Source organism: Vigna unguiculata, chromosome 4 (assembly GCF_037176805.1).
Source record: "Vigna unguiculata cultivar grain cowpea cultivar isolate G323 ecotype 2 chromosome 4, ASM3717680v1, whole genome shotgun sequence".
NCBI lineage: Eukaryota > Viridiplantae > Streptophyta > Magnoliopsida > Fabales > Fabaceae > Vigna > Vigna unguiculata.
The window spans coordinates 44081284-44102066 of NC_140795.1; the positions used below are offsets into that span (position 1 = coordinate 44081284).

The 20783-nt window shown below is 37.0% G+C and overlaps 3 protein-coding genes across 3 annotated transcripts; 1 reads left to right on the plus strand and 2 right to left on the minus strand.

Moving 5' to 3' along the window:
* The first annotated feature begins 3844 nt into the window (after positions 1–3844).
* Positions 3845–4237, plus strand: LOC114180862 (uncharacterized). The gene has a single exon (XM_028067154.1). The coding sequence runs from the start codon at positions 3845–3847 to the stop codon at positions 4235–4237; it is 393 nt and encodes a 130-aa protein (XP_027922955.1).
* A 7296-nt stretch (positions 4238–11533) lies between these two features.
* Positions 11534–12238, minus strand: LOC146887271 (receptor-like protein EIX2). Its single transcript, XM_085672835.1, has one exon. The coding sequence runs from the start codon at positions 12221–12223 to the stop codon at positions 11534–11536; it is 690 nt and encodes a 229-aa protein (XP_085528961.1). The 5' UTR covers positions 12224–12238.
* On the minus strand, positions 12229–14820 carry LOC114180863 (receptor-like protein EIX2). The gene has a single exon (XM_028067155.2). It carries the CDS (start codon positions 14818–14820, stop codon positions 12229–12231), a length of 2592 nt encoding a protein of 863 aa, XP_027922956.2.
* Between the last annotated feature and the right edge of the window lie 5963 nt (positions 14821–20783).

Sequence of the window (20783 nt, forward strand, 5' to 3'; positions counted from 1 at the left end):
ACATAACTAAGTTTAGTTAAAATTATGTTTCACATTCAACTTTACTTAAAATTGTTTTCAAATTTTGAATTTATATGTGTTTTATTGTAACATGAACTAGGTAATTTATGATTTTTTTTCTATTAACATTATTTTCTATTAACAACTTTTAAACCATTTTAAATAAAGTTCAATGTAAAATATTAATTAAATGAACTTAATTTGGTTAAAAATATTTACTTGAAATATCAATTTTGATGGAAATATTTGTGTACATTTATACAGAAATTAAATTTGATTTCAATTTGGAGAGGGACAAAATTGCTCCATTTTTACAAAAATTGGGACTAAATTGAGACAAATTAAAATAAAGGGACCAAATTGAGACTAAGAAAATGACATGTGGCGTCATACTGACACATGTCACTATCACTGCCACGTGGCACGATGACAACTTGACACGTGACAATTTTTTTAATTTTTTTAAAAAAATTCAAAAAAAAATTCAAAAAATCGAGGAACTGACACGTGGCACTCCCTCTAACGGCGTCAACGTTGACTTAACGGCAAGGGCAAACGTGAGACGTTTCAACAAAAAAAAGGACCATTTTGAGACTTTTAAACATTTGGGTACGATTTTGAGATTTTGACTCCAAAATGGGGACCAAAGATATAATTAAACCTTTCCATATCAACAGAGTTCGTAGATTATGAAAAGTCTACACTCATTTTTATTGGAAGAGTCTTCGTATTGAACGCTTTGTTTTTTGTTTGAACTTTGTTTACTTGAAAAGTCTTCCCATTCAAAGTCTTTGGATAGGTTGTTATGTTGTCTTTCCAATTCAATTTTAAGTTGAACAATACAGTATCATGAAAAATGATCATATTAAAGAAAACATTTTAATCCTTTATTATTAAACATTATTAGTCATGATTATTAGAGAATACATGTTTAAATTTTTGTCTTGTATAATTTTGTTTATTTTTATTTTCATTATATTATTAAACATATTGCCCATATTTTATTATTTTATTTTTTTGAGTGTTTTATATATATATATATATATATATATATATATATATATATATATATATATATATATATATATATATATATATATATATATATATATATATATATATATATATGCATAGGCCTTTTTTTCTGATGAGATTAGGTTATAATTAATAAATGTTGAAAAATACACACTTGAGTATGTGATATGCAAACCCATGCAACTCTTCCATTAATATTTTATTTCTTTAATTTATTTGATTTTGTTAAACTATGGACTTAATGCTGTTGAGCTCATAAGATTTAAATATACAATTTTTTATGTCATGTTAGATATTGTAAGTTTTTTTAACATTTCTTATTAGTTTGCTATGTTTTAATTTTTTTATTTTATTTTTCATTTCAATTATTTATTTTATCAGCATAATATTTGTAGCTTAACACCATTGATGTAAGCCCCTTTTTCCTTTTTCAGTAAAGTTTTTGGGCCTGGCCTTTTCGGAGGCCCAAGGCCCTGCCCTACAGAAGGGCACCCTACCCTACCAGCCACCCTCACATTCCCATTTGCTTCTGTTTCAGAAAAACGGTTGCTCTCCAGTTCTCTAAGAAATCAGAAGGAACTCTGCTAGGGCACCAAGCTGGTCTGCCTTCGAGCTAGGAGAACCCTTCCTTTTCCCAGGTTCCAGCTCTTTCCTAACTCCAGGAGCTGTGGTGTCCTTAGTTCGAATCTGTTGTTTAAGTTGCTCTCAAAAATAGAGGTAAGGGAAGCTAGATTCATCTGTTTTAAGTTGTCCTTGGCTGTTTTTGGTCGCTTTCGTGTTTATATGCATGCATGATGTGTTTTATTGAGAGTAATGGAGTTGCATGTGTGTTTGGGTGTGGATCCGAGCTGGTTCCGCCATTGCATGTGGTTGGACAGTGGCGAACTCTGCTATTTTCGCCCAAGCGAGCTTGTCTCGCCTAGGCGAGAGTACCAGAGAGCTCCCTGCCACGAGAACTCGCCTAGGCGGCCCTTTCTCGTCTTGAGCGACGCATAGTCTCGCTCAGGCGAGAAGGCCTCGCCTGAGCGAGATCCCGTGAAGCCACCACTGTCGCGCATCTCGCTTAAGCGAGAATCCGATGTGTTCTGTGAGGACAGCATCTCGCCTGAGCGAGAATTCGTGGAGACTCCTTTTGCTTATCTCGCTTGGGCGAGAATCCGCTGCATCTGGAAAGTCAGCGTCTCGCCTGAGCGAGTGTGCGAGTGGGGGTCATGTTTTCTTGGTTGTTAAATGATTTATTGCATGCATTGTTTTGATTATTCCTTCTAAATATAATGTGCACGAGTATGTTTGGATGTTTGGCTTAGTGTATGGCTATTTATCTTGAATATGCAAGATTTTGGTGTATTGGCATGAGTTGTATGAGTTATATGTACCAAAATCTGTATGATAACATGAGTAATGTATGAAGTTGTGTTGGGTGGTTGATAATGAGCATGAGAAATTAATGATGAGATAAAGGTGGTGGTTATGGTATGAGAAACATGATTCTGTTGGTGTGATAGGCGTAATTCCATGAGTCCCATGGGGAGACTTCATGGTGGCGTGTAGTGTATATATTAGGATAAGGATTCAAGTAAGGATCGCATCCCGAAACTCTAAAGGGTCAGTGAGTCTCAGGTAGAGAAATCTGACCCAAGTGGTGAGAGTAGCGAGATGCCCTAGTCTTTGGCAGGATAATGGCCTTAGACGCTTAAAGGCTAACCTTGTGTGTGGTAGGGTGAAACCCATTGGCAATGGCTCTGCAGAGCAGTAGAGGCCACCACAAGTGCAGGCGTCCGGTGAATCCGATCTTAATATATGTATCCGGATAATCGAGTCATAGTGTCTTGTTTGTCTGCTATAACATGATGTTCTGTGTTTGTGTGTTGCATGTCAAGGAATGTTTAAGTACTTGCCTGTTGTAGCATGATAAGATCCAATTGCACTAGCTTACCCTTGCATTTCTGTTTGTGTCCTATTGTATGTTCTCTCTTGCGATGATCACCTTCTGGTGGGAGCAGATGAGAGGGAGGTTCGAGATGGATCCGGGAGACGCAGCGGTGCGGCTTAGATCTCCTTGCTTGGATGTCTTAGGAGTAGTTCGTGGCCATGAGGCCTTTTTGTATTAGTTGCCTTGAGGGCAACCCTTTTGCAAGACTCTTACACTTTTAGATTATGTTTCCTTATGGCATGGTTGTATGCCTATGAACTCCTTTTGGTACTTCCGGATGACTGTAATAGTTATCTTTCCTACGCTTTATATCTTTCTGAGTGCTTCTTGTTATCATGATCTTGTGACGTTTTATTTAGTAGTTTAATCTTATTAAAATGGGATGTCACACTTTTATGGTATCAGAGCCTTCGTTCCTAAGTGTCTGTGGGTTATGTGGTTGCTTAGCTTTAGTTGTGCCCTCTTTGTTGTGTTTAGATGAGTTCCAGTCTAATCCAGTTTCTAATGGTGCTTTCTGTGTGTCCAGTGATATGGCACCCCCTCGTGTAGCTCCTCCTCAACCTTCTCAGAGTGATGGGCAAGACCTAGCTAGGGCGATCGAGGCTATGGCTGCAGCCTTGACGCAACAAAGCAATGCTATGATGCAACAGCATGAGGCGGCGATGCAGCGCCAAGAAGCCTCTCTTGAGCAGTAGCACTTCATGATGCAACAGATGGAAGCTGCTAGGCAGGCTGCAGAGGATGCTCAGAGGCAGCACGTGGATGCTCTCCGTCAGTTAGGGGAGAATGCTGCTGGTGCTCCGATGTATGGTCCTCATCCCCAACCTCCACCCCCCTGAATGGAGTTTGGAAGACTTTTTGAAGCACCAACCTGCCATGTTTGATGGCAAGAAGAGTCCTGACCAGGCGGACCAATGGATGAAAGATATGGAGCGCATCTTTGAGGCCAAGAGGTGCCCGGATGAGAGCCGACTGGCTTTCACTGTCTACATGCTCACTGGAGAGGCTGAGCATTGGTGGGCCAGCATGAAGCTGGTGATGGAAGAGAAGCACGAGGATATCACATGGGAAGCCTTCAAGAAGAGGTTCTTGTCTGAGTATTTCCCTGATAGCGTGAGGTACGCTAAGGAGGTTGAGTTCCTCCAACTGACACAGGGAAACAGGTCCGTGGCCGAGTACGCCGAGCAGTTCAAGCATCTGGGGCGTTTCTACACCATGCCACTAGATGAAGAGTGGCGATGCAGAAAGTTTGAAAATGGTCTCAGATGAGACATCCGCCTGATGGTAGCTCCACTGTCCATCAAGGACTTTGCGGCCTTAGTGGAAAAGGCCAGGGTCATGGAGCGAATGAAGGTAGAGGTGGAAGCCCAGCAGCAGCCACAGCAGAGAGTTAGCGGACCATCTGGGTCCAGGCCGAGAGCAGATGAGAAGAGGAAGCCTTATGCTAGACCTCATCCACAGTCACAGGGGTCCAGAGGTTTTTCTTCCCCACCCAGCAGGATCCAGTGCCACCATTGCGGAGGACCGCATGTGAAGAGTTTCTGCCCACAGCTATCGGGTTTCCGCAGGTGCAACCATTGTGGCAGAGAGGGCCACTTTGGTAGGGATTGTCCTACTTTGAGGAGGACAGTGGCACGACCCTCACCACCGACTACGAGCCAGACTTCGGGTCAGACTCAGCAGAGGAGAGGAGGCAGCAGGCCTCAGGCTACAGGCAGGGTCTTTGCGACGACGGGGTCCGAGGCAGCAGGTTCAGGTAACCTAGTTATTGGTTGTTGTGTGATATCTGGCAAGTCCTGTTGTGTTCTTTTTGATTCTGGAGCGACACACTCTTTTGTGTTAGAGTCTTGTGTGCGGGAGTTGGGTCTGCCGGTGTGTGAGCTACAGTTTGATCTCGTGGTATCTACTCCGGCATCTGGGTTGGTTAGAACTTCTTCAGTGTGTTCTAGATGTCCAGTTGAGATAGAGGGACGCGTATACAAAGTCAATCTTATATGCCTCCCTCTGCAAGGGTTAGATGTGATCTTGGGAATGGATTGGCTCTCTGCCAATCGCGTTCTAATCGACTGCCGAGAGAAGAAGTTGTTGTTTCCCAGCTCGGAGGAACCCGAGCTAATATCTTCACATGAGGTCATGAAGGAAATCCGGGACGGTGCACAGTATTATATAGTCTTTGCCAGGACGGAAGTTGAGAAAGAGGAAAAGATATCAGTGATACCAGTGGTCAGAGAATTCAAGGATGTGTTTCCCGAAGAGGTACCAGGTTTGCCTCCGAGGAGAGAGGTTGAGTTCTCCATAGACTTGGTACCAGGAGCCGGTCCTGTATCGATAGCTCCTTACCGCATGGCGCCAGCGGAGTTGGTGGAGTTAAAGAAACAGATAGGGGAATTGCTTGAGAAACAGTTTATACGGCCGAGTGTTTCGCCGTGGGGAGCGCCTGTTTTGTTGGTAAAGAAGAAGGATGGCGGCTCGAGGTTGTGTGTGGATTATAGGCAGCTGAACAAGCTGACTATCAAGAATAAGTACCCCTTGCCAAGAATAGATGACTTGATGGATCAACTTCATGGGGCATCTGTGTTCTCCAAGATTGATCTCCGGTCAGGTTATCATCAGATTCTAGTGAAGGCAGAAGATGTTGAGAAGACTGTTTTCAGATCCAGATACGGGCATTACGAGTATGTTGTCATGCCATTCGGTGTGACTAATGCCCCGGCTTTGTTCATGGATTACATGAACCGGATCTTTCGTCCGTTTTTAGATCAGTTTGTCGTGGTCTTCATAGACGACATTCTCATCTACTCCAGGACGCAGGAGGAACATGCCGAGCATCTGAGGGTAGTGCCTGGTATTTTGAGGGAGAAGCAACTGTTTGCCAAGTTGTCAAAGTGCGACTTCTGGATGAGAGAGGTGCAGTTCTTGGGGCACATTATATCAGCTCAGGGTATAGCTGTGGATCCAGCTAAGGTAGAGGCCGTGATACAGTGGGAATGTCCTAAGTCAGTGACTGAGATTCGAAGCTTCGTGGGTTTGGCTGGCTACTACAGGAGATTTATAGAGGGGTTCTCTAAGATAGTGGCACCCTTGACACAGCTAACCAGAAAAGACCAACCGTTTGCATGGACTGATAGATGTGAAGAGAGCTTCAGGGAACTCAAGCACAGGTTGACGAGTGCTCCAGTGTTGGTAATCCCAGATGTGAGTAAACCCTTTGAGGTTTACTGTGATGCCTCTCATCAGGGTCTTGGGTGTGTTTTGATGCAAGAGAGGAAGGTGGTAGCGTATGCTTCTAGGTAGTTGAAGGTTCATGAGAAGAACTACCCTACTCATGATCTCGAGTTGGCAGCAGTGGTTTTTGCTTTGAAGATTTGGAGGCACTACCTGTATGGTGCGCAGTTCCGGGTGTTTAGTGACCACAAAAGCTTGAAGTACCTTTTCGATCAGAAAGAGCTGAATATGAGGCAAAGGCGGTGGATAGAGTTTTTGAAGGACTATGACTTCGAGCTTCTCTACCACCCAGGGAAGGCGAATGTGGTGGCAGACGCCTTGAGTAGGAAGACAGTGCATGTGGCACACTTGATGATGAAAGAGTTGGAATTGCTTGAGAGCTTCAGAGACATGAAGCTACAGTATGAGTTGGAGCCGGAATTCATTAGGTGTAGCACCTTGGTCATATCTAGTGACTTCTTGGGCTTAATCAGAGAAAGACAAGCCACGGATGCTAGTCTACAGAAGGTGAAAGAACTACTGGGGACGGATCAGGCCAAGGAGTTTGCCTTGGGCAGTGATGGTGTGTTGAGGTTCAGAGGCAGGGTTTGTGTACCAGAGGATGCAGAGTTGAGGAAGTTGATCCTTGAGGAGGGACACAAGAGTCGTCTTAGTCTGCACCCTGGCATGACTAAGATGTACCAAGACCTCAAGGAGAACTTTTGGTGGCAGGGCATGAAAAAGGAGGTTGCACAGTTCGTATCGGCCTGTTTGACTTGTCAAAAGGCTAAGGTGGAGCATCAGAAACCCGGTGGAACGCTTCAACCTTTGGATATTCCGGTGTGGAAGTGGGATAGCATAGCTATGGATTTTGTTACCCACTTGCCTCGCACCGTGAGAGGACATGATGCTATATGGGTAGTGGTTGATCGTTTAACGAAGAGTGCTCACTTCTTGGCTGTGAATCTCAGGATGTCTATGACCAAGTTGGCCCAGCTTTACATCCGAGAGATAGTGAGACTTCATGGAGTGCCTAGTAACATAGTGTCTGACAGAGACCCCCGGTTCACTTCCAGGTTCTGGCAGGCACTGCAGGAGGCTATGGGTAGCAGGTTGAGGATGAGTTCTGCTTACCATCCTCAGACGGATGGCCAGTCAGAGAGAGTGATTCAGTCCTTGGAGGACTTGTTGAGGACATGTATCTTGGATCACCTTGGCAGTTGGGACGAGGTGTTACCGCTGGTGGAGTTTACCTACAACAACAGTTACCAAGCGAGCATAGGGATGGCACCTTATGAGGCTTTGTATGGGAGGAGATGTAGGACTCCTTTATGTTGGTACCAGGATGGTGAGTCAGTTATGGTGGGACCTGAGTTATTGCAACAGACCACAGAGAAGGTGCAGTTAGTGAGAGACAGGTTGCAAGCATCCCAGAGTCGTCAGAAAGCATATGCGGACCGAAGAAGGAGGCCCCTAGAGTTTGAGGCTGGGGAGCATGTGTTCTTGAGGGTGACCCGAACCACTGGTGTGGGGAGGGCTATCCGCTCGAGGAAGCTGTCTCCTAAGTTTCTGGGTCCATATCAGATCTTGAGGAGGATAGGGCCCGTGGCTTATGAGATTGCATTGCCACCTCAGTTGGCTAATCTACACCCAGTTTTCCATGTTTCACAGCTACGGAAGTACGTGTTTGACCCATCTCATGTGTTGGAAGCGGAAGATGTGGAAGTCAGGGAGAATCTCCAGGTAGTGGTACAGCCCGTGGCTATAGAGGATCGTCAAGTGAAGGAGCGCAAGGGAAGAGCCACTAGTCTCGTGAAGGTCATTTGGGACCGGAGGACGGGTGACTCTACTTGGGAGCTTGAGGAGGACATGAGGAGTTCATATCCGCATCTGTTCTGGTAAGTCTAATTTTTCGAGGACGAAAAATTTTTGTTGTTGGGGAGATATTGTAAGCCCCTTTTTCCTTTTTCAGTAAATTTTTTGGGCCTGGCCTTTTCGGAGGCCCAAGGCCCTGCCCTACAGAAGGGCACCCTACCCTACCAGCCACCCTCACATTCCCATTTGCTTCTGTTTCAGAAAAACGGTTGCTCTCCAGTTCTCTAAGAAATCAGAAGGAACTCTGCTAGGGCACCAAGCTGGTCTGCCTTCGAGCTAGGAGAACCCTTCCTTTTCCCAGGTTCCAGCTCTTTCCTAACTCCAGGAGCTGTGGTGTCCTTAGTTCGAATCTGTTGTTTAAGTTGCTCTCAAAAATAGAGGTAAGGGAAGCTAGATTCATCTGTTTTAAGTTGTCCTTGGCTGTTTTTGGTCGCTTTCGTGTTTATATGCATGCATGATGTGTTTTATTGAGAGTAATGGAGTTGCATGTGTGTTTGGGTGTGGATCCGAGCTGGTTCCGCCATTGCATGTGGTTGGACAGTGGCGAACTCTGCTATTTTCGCCCAAGCGAGCTTGTCTCGCCTAGGCGAGAGTACCAGAGAGCTCCCTGCCACGAGAACTCGCCTAGGCGGCCCTTTCTCGTCTTGAGCGACGCATAGTCTCGCTCAGGCGAGAAGGCCTCGCCTGAGCGAGATCCCGTGAAGCCACCACTGTCGCGCATCTCGCTTAAGCGAGAATCCGATGTGTTCTGTGAGGACAGCATCTCGCCTGAGCGAGAATTCGTGGAGACTCCTTTTGCTTATCTCGCTTGGGCGAGAATCCGCTGCATCTGGAAAGTCAGCGTCTCGCCTGAGCGAGTGTGCGAGTGGGGGTCATGTTTTCTTGGTTGTTAAATGATTTATTGCATGCATTGTTTTGATTATTCCTTCTAAATATAATGTGCACGAGTATGTTTGGATGTTTGGCTTAGTGTATGGCTATTTATCTTGAATATGCAAGATTTTGGTGTATTGGCATGAGTTGTATGAGTTATATGTACCAAAATCTGTATGATAACATGAGTAATGTATGAAGTTGTGTTGGGTGGTTGATAATGAGCATGAGAAATTAATGATGAGATAAAGGTGGTGGTTATGGTATGAGAAACATGATTCTGTTGGTGTGATAGGCGTAATTCCATGAGTCCCATGGGGAGACTTCATGGTGGCGTGTAGTGTATATATTAGGATAAGGATTCAAGTAAGGATCGCATCCCGAAACTCTAAAGGGTCAGTGAGTCTCAGGTAGAGAAATCTGACCCAAGTGGTGAGAGTAGCGAGATGCCCTAGTCTTTGGCAGGATAATGGCCTTAGACGCTTAAAGGCTAACCTTGTGTGTGGTAGGGTGAAACCCATTGGCAATGGCTCTGCAGAGCAGTAGAGGCCACCACAAGTGCAGGCGTCCGGTGAATCCGATCTTAATATATGTATCCGGATAATCGAGTCATAGTGTCTTGTTTGTCTGCTATAACATGATGTTCTGTGTTTGTGTGTTGCATGTCAAGGAATGTTTAAGTACTTGCCTGTTGTAGCATGATAAGATCCAATTGCACTAGCTTACCCTTGCATTTCTGTTTGTGTCCTATTGTATGTTCTCTCTTGCGATGATCACCTTCTGGTGGGAGCAGATGAGAGGGAGGTTCGAGATGGATCCGGGAAACGCAGCGGTGCGGCTTAGATCTCCTTGCTTGGATGTCTTAGGAGTAGTTCGTGGCCATGAGGCCTTTTTGTATTAGTTGCCTTGAGGGCAACCCTTTTGCAAGACTCTTACACTTTTAGATTGTGTTTCCTTATGGCATGGTTGTATGCCTATGAACTCCTTTTGGTACTTCCAGATGACTGTAATAGTTATCTTTCCTACGCTTTATATCTTTCTGAGTGCTTCTTGTTATCATGATCTTGTGACGTTTTATTTAGTAGTTTAATCTTATTAAAATGGGATGTCACAATTGATTTTAAACAAATAAAGAAAACCATTTTTTTTTCATAATTGAACCAAATACAAGGAGTAATTATATTTAGAAGAATATTCCACACTTCTTGTTGGTCCTCCAAACGGAAATTTAGATCTAGACTTTTCAAATGAAAAACTAGTGTAAATCACAAACAATAAACAATACGAGAAAAATTAAGTAGAAAGAACGAAAGAGAAAAACAATTAATTTTAAGAACAAATCACTCTCCATTCAGTGATCATAAATTATAGATTAATTTGGAATTTATTAAATACGTTCTAGGAGCTAATTCCCAAACACCTTACTCTTATGGTTCTTGAAATTAGATTCAAAAGATGACCAGTTTTGAAAAAAAAAATATTACAAAAACAGGGAGAGGTGTCCTTAAAAATATTGCAGACACAGAAAATCTTTAATGTCAAAAGAAGACTATCATGTATGAAACAGAATTGAGCACCTTTCATTTCTCAATACATAGATGGAATTGGTCTTTCATAGAGGGCACAATAGATTATAGTTTTCAATGTTTCTCAAATGTTCACAATGTAATGATTTCAATGGTTTTTTTTTTTTTATAGATATTAAGCACTTTCTCAATCCATTTATAAATTATAGAGGACAATACAAATCAATCAAACTAACCTATTTTATCCTGCATCTGCTTCCTTTCCATTACTACTTTTCTTTACTCTCTACCTCTTTCTTTCATGAATCACTTTTCTTTTATAAGCTTTTATTTATGGCATTCAACATTTACCTTTTAACAATGAAAACTGAAACTAACAATACCAATTAATGAAAGCAGTACTCCTCCGATTAATCCAATGTATGAGAATTTTTTACATATCTTTGATCAAAAGTCTATCAAATGCAGAGAAGACAATTTTGCCTATTCAACAGAGTTCCAATGGGTGTCATTAGACCTTCATTCTCATTTTTCTCCTGTTTATATGTAAAATGTTAAAATAAAATGGACTAAATTTAAAAAAATGAAGAGATAAAGTTAAAAATGCTACATCCAAAACTAAACGTTCACAAAGTATTTCAATCTTGCTATTGAGAAAGAAAGTAGTCTTTTATAATGCCTTTGAATCTTGCTATTGAGAAAGAAATTATAACCATCTATAAATTTGAATACGAATGCCTTTGAGTATCTAAAACCCAAGCAACTCATTAAATATATTGCTTCAATTCTTTTCAACAAGAGTTCTACATGGTTCAAATTAAGTTCACACTGTCTAAATTTTCTAACAACAGATTGCAATTTGTTAAATTAGCTAGAATTTATCCATAATAAGTTGGACATGTAGATTCTTTAGCTTTGAAATCCACTAGTAATTTAAATAAATAACACTCTCATATTTGAAAATAAATCAAACAAAACGTAAATTACCTGGAAATTTGATCAACTATGCAATACAGAGTAGTTCAAATTAACTTCCATGTTTTATAATAACTTTACTTTTCACCACATTAGATATATTGTACTGACATTAGAAAAAATATTGAAGTTTGAACCACACATGATCAAGGAAATGAAAATAGGCGTAACGCCATGACCTAGAAATGACCAAAGGACCGACTACTATCCAAAATCCCACCATAAATCCAAATGTCATACCCACATAAAATAAGTTCACTTCATGTTTATCACTCCCTTTACCATTCTGATCATAGCTTTTGTCATTGGAGCTGCAATTGATGGGTAGTGGTGAGCCACACAGATTGTTGCCAATAAAGTTTGAGGCATCAAAGGTTTGCAACTGAGTTCCTGTTGGAATTTTTCCATTCAAATGATTATAAGACAAGTCTAGCATGCTTAGAAAGCTCAAATTTGAAATAGTTGGAGGGATTTCACCAGACAGTTCATTCCTTGAAAAATCAATGGACAACAATGATCCCATATTACCAATGTTTTGTGGAATGTGACCAATAAGTTGGTTGTGGGACAAGTTCAAATATATCAGACCATTTAAATCTGTGATTTCTCTGGGTATTTCTCCTACTAATTTGTTATTTGACAAATCAATGCTTGTTACCAACCCGAGAAAGTTTTTGTATTCATCTCCTCTTCCTTTCAACCAAAGACGAACACTGATTACAGTATGATCTGAATATTTAAATGTATAGTTTATGGCAGAACAATAGATAAGAGCAGTTATACTTTTGTTCATCTGTGTCATGGTCTTCAAACTATTAAACAAGTAGGTACGTTTCCAATCAAATTATTTTGTGCAAGGTCTAACACTTGAAGAAGACTCATATCACATATTTTATCAGGAATATGACCTGAAAATCTATTTGATCGAAGGATAAGAACCTTCATATCTAAAAAACTTTCTCCAACCCAAGTTGGAATTGTTCCTGAAAAATTATTTTCTCCAAGATCCAACAAAATCAATTTATTGGTCTTTTTCAAAATTGTAGGAAATGTTCCCGAGAGCAAGTTTTTACGGATGCTTAATGATTCTAGCTCTATTAAGGAACTCATGGATTGGGGAATGTTTCCAACAAAATTATTATTTTGTAAATTTACATCCATTAGATAAGGCCAGATGTCCCAACAATCCGGTATTTCCCCTGATAAGTTATTCGATGCAAGATTGAGAAATTCTAATTTCATTGGCTTCTCTTGACCTTTGCATAAAAAATCATCCATGGATTTGGAGAATGAATTGCTTGAAAGGTCCAAAAAACCCACACCATTTGAAAGTGAAGGAAATTTGCCACTTAACTTATTTGCACTTAGATCAACAGCGATTGTAGATATTGGATTCTTTAAAGTAGTCTGAAGCTCACCATGGATATGATTATGAGAGAGATTTAGAAAAGAAGCTTGAGATAATGTTTTCCAAAACCAATAGGGAATAGAATCCAAAATTCCCGTGTTAGGCATCGCTAAATAATCAAGTTTGTCTTGTGATTGAATCCATGAAGGAAAGTTGGGACTTAATTGCCAAGAACTCATATCCAAATAAGTCAGTTGAAAAGTAGGATGCCAGTTGGTACCCACTTTTAAAGTCAAATTGTTTCCTGGTGCATAAAGGCCACTTAAACTCGTAAGATTCGTGAGATGATCCTCTGTGACAACTCCTTTAAAACGATTATAACCAATATCAAGATCTGACAATTTAGAGAGTGATCTAAGACTTTCAAACGGATTTCCACTAAGTTGATTGTTGGATAGAGAAAGAGTTCTTAATGATGAAAGTTTTCCAAGTGATAGTGGAAGATTGCCAGAAAGTTGAGAGCTTTGAACTACAAGTGTTCTGAGTCCATGGGAGATACAAGGAGTAACAATATCTAAAGTTTCATTAATATGTTGGTTGAGTTTGAGATATGAGAAATATACTGCCTTTAAGTTGCAAAGATAACAAAAAGAAGTTGGAATTGGACCTTCAAGTTGATTGTATGACAAATCAAGTGTAACTAGAGAAGTCATATTTCCTAAGGCATCCGAAATATTTCCTTGTAAGTTGTTGCTTGATAGGTCCAAAAATTTGAGATGAGGAAAACTACTATAAAACCAATGAGGTATAGAAGATGAAAATGAATTTTTATGCAAATCAAGATTTTCAAGAAGTGTGAGGTTTCGAATACCGTCAGGAATTTGACTTTCAAAGGGATTAAAAGTTGAAACAAGAGAAACAAGTTTCTTCAGTCCAAATACCCACTTTGGAACAAATGAGATTCCAGAATAATAAGAAACCTCCCAAAGATCCAAAGTGAGGAGAGACGAGAAGTTAAGAAATGATTGTTGGTTGTAGTGGGGAAGTGTACATCTCGACAAATCTAGGTGCAGCAAAGAAGAAAGAGCTGAGAGGGAGTGAAGCAAGTGAAATGATTGGGATAGGTTTGCACCTCCTAAATTAAGATATTCAAGTTTTGTAAGACTTGACAACCAGTCAACATTTCCAATAAACAAAGATTTGTCAATAGAATAACCACTTCGAAGATTTAGGTAGAGCAAGTTGGAGAGATTTCCAATTTGAGAGGGAATAGTTCCATTGACAGCATAATATAGGTCTAGATACACCAAATTAGAAAGATTACCAATCTGGGGAGGAATGTTGCCCATGAATCTAGAAAAAGAGAGGTCCAAGTGAATTAAAGAGGTCATTGAGCCAAGACAAGAAGGAATTGACACACCTTCTTCAAGTGACCAAGTGCGGCTCAAGTCAAGATAACGAAGTTTGGACATATTAGATAACCAATCAACATTTTCATAACTTTCAAAATAAAGATAACTGAGATCAAGGTAGAGTAAATTGGAGAGATTTCCCATCTGAGAAGGAATATTTTCCATGAATCCAGCATGAGAAAGGTTGAGATAAGTTAAGGAAGTAATTGTTGCGATGAAAGAAGGAATTGGAATATATTGAAAAAGATTGCCGCTGAAATCCAAGTAATTCAAATGCTTCAAATCAACCAAACAAGGATTTATCTCTCCACTGAAGGCCCGTCTATTGTGCTCTTCCAATGCTTCTTCATAATCTTCGTAATTTTCGTAATGGTAATCGAAATCAGGAAATGGAGTGGTGAGGTGAAGCTCTGCAACATGAGATGTAAAGTTGTTGCAGACAACTCCATTCCAATGGCAGCAATTGGGGTTGACAGAGGCATTCCAAGAAGAGAGTCTATTTGAAGGATCTGTGAGATTATGCTTCAACTTTAACAGTGTCTCTCTCTCACTTCCAATGCACACGATCTCTCTGCACACACCAAAAGTTGATTTCAAAAGCGAATAAACAAACACAACCATTAAAAAGGAGGAAGTCATTTTTAACAAGCTATTATAAAGAAACAAGTGTTTTTTCATTAGAAAGAAGTGGTTATGGGTTATGCTTACATACTAAGTACCCTATTTATAGAGAGAGCTGCATCGCCTTTTCATACTTGCGCTATCTGTTTAACAATTTTAATTTCTATGCTAATTTTATAAAATCAAATTCACCTCTCAATATCACTTTCATATTTTATCTTCTTTTTTGGCTTAGACCTTACAAAATATGCGCATTACTCCTCTTCGTCTCCAGCCAAAAAGTTTAAATATTTTACATTCTCTGAAAATGTACTAAAGAAATAAACGATAATCATATATTTAAATAAACGGTTAACTTTTATTTAACCAAAAATTGTTTTTACAATTAACTAACTCTTTAAATGACCTTTAATGTTCTACTTTTTGTAGCTTGATTTCTTCTGAACGAAAGCAAAGAATTACTTTTTCAAAAATTAGTATTGAAATCCCTTTTGAAAACTCTCTTCATAAATAGTGAAGTTCTCACTAAATATCTTACCTATATATCCGATTGTCTCTATTGTTGGCTCCACTTTCTTTTTCTCTTTGTTTTCTAATCAAGTTCGGAGATGTATAATAACCCAACTTGTTGTTTGACATAGTCTTAGCCTTTTCACTCTCATACTCACTAATTCATATATTATGGTTTCTTTTTCAAATTTTATTTACTTATATGCGATAGGAAAGAAGAATAAATACAAATCATCAAAATACCTAACTTACAAAGATTTTTTCTTTTCTTTTATACATTACTTTTATACGATAGGAAAGAGACCTAAGTTAGTAATTTTGCCTAAAGATTAGTTAAGATTCTCGATAGTTATATCCTTTTATTTAGTTAGAGTTTTGGTGTAACTTTCTTTAAGTACTCAGATAAAACAAAATTACTTTACTAAGATACCTTTATTTGGCCTCAAATATGTTTTTATTAAACCATTATCAGCATATCAAAATCCATTCCTCAAGTAGGAAAATATATACGCTATTTATTTAACAATTTAAATTTTCTACACTAAATATTAAAATCAATTTTTTTGAATATTCTTTTTAAAACTATCAATTTAAAGGACGAGAAGCAACGTAATTTAGGTGCTAAGAAAGTACGAAAGGATTGTTTGAATTGTACGTCCACACTAAATGTTGGCCTTCAAAAGTTCATGTCTTTTTGTTATTTGGGTCAGGATGTAGTCGGCCTGTTCCATAGCCAGATGGGTCATGTTAATGCCGGCCTATCACCTAGATCATTATTTTAATTTTGGTAGGTATTATGCTGTTTTTTCAATTTTTTAATTCATAAAATTTGAGCACCAATATTCAAAAATCGACAACGACTTTCAAACATGTTTCAATTAACTTAACTGAGACAAATTCCCTGCCTATCCATTTTAATTAATTATAAAGTTAAAATTTAGAAATTTTTTACATAAAAATTAGTGGAGAGAGACCTAAAAAAGTGGAAAATATTTGAGATGCTGTAAAAGATCCACAGATTACCCTCTTGATAATGACCACCACATTTCTATGCACCCAAAAACTTTAAATGTGTTTTACTCTTTGATTACGAAAATTCAGTTAACTAAGGCACAGATGAAGGACTGATTTTGTTTATCGTATTTAAACAGACAGCAAATGATTTTGTTTTATTTAACTCTTTCCTACACTTTAAATGTGTTTTTAGTTTACATGGATTTCTTATTCCTCGTCCATATTAAAGTTAGAAAATTAAGCACACTAACAACATTAGAAAGAAAAATAAAATGGAAGTAGTCCAACCCATTCTATGAGTTATAAAATTAGGACATCGTGACAAGGAAATTCTAAAAATGAAATCAAAAGACTTTTAAAGTTCTATATCCATGGTATGGGTTACAAAATTACACACCACACATAAATCAAAAAATCAAACCTATTTTAAAGATCCACTTATTTATTTTCGTCATGTAATCTATTATATGAAAATGTACAAAGAAATAAACCCGAATCATATATTTAAACAAGTTAACTTTATTCAATGAAAATAATTTTACAATTAACTAACTTCTTAAATCACTTTTGATGTTATTATTTTATTTAGCTTGATTTCTTCTAATTAATTAATTGACAACAAAGAATTATTTTATAAAATTAATATTGAAATATATTTTAAAGAGTCTTTATAAACAGTCACACTAAATGTATTATCGCTGCCAACATTTCTAATTTGTTTCTTTTTCTTTTTGCCTTTTTTTTTTATAAAATTTGGAAGAGCTTGACTATAAATATCCAGTTCAGTGTTTGACTCAGTCTTAGCCATTCACTTCACACTCACTCACTCCAAAGGTCAAGCCATCACATTTGAAGCTCTTTTTTTTTTCTTATGTGCTGAAATATTCTATGCTGTAAGGATTTTTATTTTTTTTCTTTTATGCAACTTTTTGTTTTCACTATCAATTATTTCAGAAATTTATTGGCGTAAAGTGTTGGAAATATCTAATATAATTTACAAAATATAATTAAAATATAATCTTATAGTTATTTATTTTTTTTAGACTTTTAATTTTATGGATAAATATTATTTATGGTTAGTGACTATATTTCTTATTACGAATTTACATTTTATTTAATCAAATTTATTACAATTGTTTTGTATTTTTCTATGTATTATCTTTTAAGACATCAATGTTCATAAAAAATTCAGAGATCCTTCACTACAATCGAATGACCTAACAAGTAGTTATATTTTGGAAGAGAAGCGTACATGATTTTGTTTTGCCATGTGTAGTAGGACTTTTCTCTCTAAGGACAACACTCTGTGTGTCTCAATCTAAAATATTTTTACTCCTTTTCTCATTTACTTGTTATATCTGATTGTTATAAGAATTGTTGGATTCGATTAATATCCTTTTTATTCATATACATGTAAGTATTATTATTGTCTAATAATTATTATTATATTATTCATATTTTTATTATTATTAGTATTATTGTTTAATCATTTTTTAACATTCTTAGAAAAAAAACTTATTCATTTATTTATAACATTAAAGACAATATAAAATTAATTAAGGAGAAATAAATTCTTCCAAAAAAAATGAATTATCTTATTAAAATACTGTATCCTAACACATCATAAAGAATTCCTTCATTAAATTTACTCTTCATATTTATAGTGTATTTCTCCTTTTCTCTTCTTCATTATTAAATGAGACTTTAAAGAATTGTGGAAAAACAACAACTTAAGTTCCAACATATTATCCATAGGTAACATACATAGATGGAGTACAAAGAATATAAAACTATAATTTGGAAACTCGACATTTAAGAGTAGAGTGTTTCTACAAATGGCCTTTCACACGGGGCACAATACGTTGTAGTTTTCAGTTATTCACGTGAGATGTTCAAAATCTAATATTTTTCAATGTTTTATAGTTATTGGATAATTTCTCTTGCTCAAACAATTTTTGTCTATATTAATTTCTAACTTGGCGGATGGTGAGATGTGTGAAAATAAAAATGACCATCCAGATCATATCAGTGTATAAACCTACAATCAAAACTGGCAAAAGTTAAAGGAGAAAAAACTCAACCATACATGTGCTGATTTTCGTAATAAAAAAAGAAAAAACTAGGATAGCATATAGCCTAGCCTCTAATAAACTATACCCAGTGCCTACTGTTTTGACTATTTTCACAATGTTTAAAGTTACATTTTGTTGCAGAAAGTAAAAAATAGTTGATTAATTAGCTTGTGATGGCTAGAATAAGTGACTGAATGAAGGTACCCAAACAATAAATATGGAAATGGATGCAAATAATGAGCGAATACAAAAATTCTTTTCCTTCTCCTTTTCACTTCTTTGTCTTTTTTGTACAGAGTCTCATTTTGATTTGTTTTTCTATACAAATGTTAAAATAAATTAAATTAAATTTTAAAAACTGAGAAATGAAATTAAACTAACACTACCAATCAATGAAAGCAGGGACTCTGAACTTAGTTACACACATCACCAAAAGTACTACATCTCAAACAATTAAGTCGGTCTAATGAGTCACTCTAAACTGCTACCAATTTTAAGTACAATTGCAATGAACCAACTTTTGGTTGATGAAACTATAATTAGGAATCTCAGTGCATGATTTGGTGTCTAACACAGGATAACTCATTACCTGAGACTGGAAATCATGACAACTCTGGAGTGGAAACGATAGTCAATAATTTAGCATTCACAAATGTTTCATTTACGGAGGATCACTTATTTGCAAAAGCTAGTCAGGACATGAAACTTGATCCGACGTTAGAAAATGTAATCATAACACATATAGTATTGAAATATGTTTAAATTTTCTTTCAACCAATAAAATTTGTGGAGTTAGTCACGATATGTGTTCTCTGCCATACAGTGTGATTCGTCCTTGAACGCCAGCAGTGAAGTGGAATTCAATTCCCTAGCAGCTAAGGTAATTTTTTAAATGCTATATATCACAACCTTTTTTTTTCAGTCGAACATTCTTAAAATATACCGAAAGAAATCTTTTTGGTACTTAAATGTTAATTTTATGTTTAATATTGTATATGTATTTATTTGTATTCCATACTTTAAATATTTTATCGATATTCATTAATGAAGTATTTTAATATATAAACTAATAATGTTTTTATAATGACTATAATTCATAAATTATTATGTTGAAAATATTTAATACATTTTGATTTAATTTAGATTCACACAAAAATAGTTATATATTTCTCATGTTTTCTAAAAATTCTTATAAAATTTTATATTTCATAAGATTGAAAATATAATTTCTTTTATCTACAATCAAATTTTCTAATTTTTGTCATGAAATGATCTTAAACATGGAATGTAGCATACTTATATGTCAATACATAATTATCAAACATATTGACCAAAATTCTTATAAGATACATCAAATGAAAGTTATAAATATTTCAAAAAATTTATTTATTTCCTTTTTCTCATATCAAATTCATTTTGATTAAATAAACATTTCAATTTTGTATAGTCATTAAACACATCAAGATTAGTGTCAAATACAATGTCTTCATATCTTCTCACTAGTTTTCAACATCCTTGAACCACAATACCACCATTATCCTATTCTTTATCAACACATAATCTTTAGGTATGATGCATATTAATAAATCTCAATAAATTTTATTATGCCAAAAGTCGCCAAAATTGATAAAATTAGTCTTGATTTAATTTTAGAAAACTCTACTCATATATACATTCAAACAACAAACCATAGTTGTATTCATAAACTTAACATGTCAACTAAAAGCCACAACTTTAAATAACAAGATTAATTAAGTGAAAATAAATTACAGATCACACTTAATTTTAATTGGTTGAGTTAACTTTTATTTAAAATTATAAAAAAATTCTCAAGTCAGCTTTGCATAGTAATTTTACAATTCAGTTCCAATTCCGTTATTCCCACTGTTGATTATAAATATTTTGTCTCAGTATTTCCAACCATTTCACGCACATCCTCTCTTTTCTTGCATTTTCTTGCAGGTTTTCCTTTCCGCCAAAAACACATCATGCTTCTCCTCCGTTCCGCCAGTAAGTGAGTCTCACTCCTTTTCATTTTCGTCCTCAATGTTTCTTGATTTTCTTATTCATTATTGGCTTACATCCCTTTTTGGTCCTCATTTTCATAGTGTTTGTGTTAGATGGTCCTCATTTTTGTAGTGTTTGTTGCAGATGGTTCTTATTTTTACAGAATGTTTAAAATGGTCCCCATTTTTATCGAATGCTTAAAATGGTCCTCATTTTCGCAATTCGTATTTTATTTGGTTCTTTTCTGTAACATCGTTTAAATAATTAACGGAGCATTGTACATGTGGCACCAATTAGGGAAATTTCTTCATCTTCACCTTTCTTGAGCTTGAATTTGCAGAGGAAGCAGCTAATACTTGTCATTTCATCATTGGATTG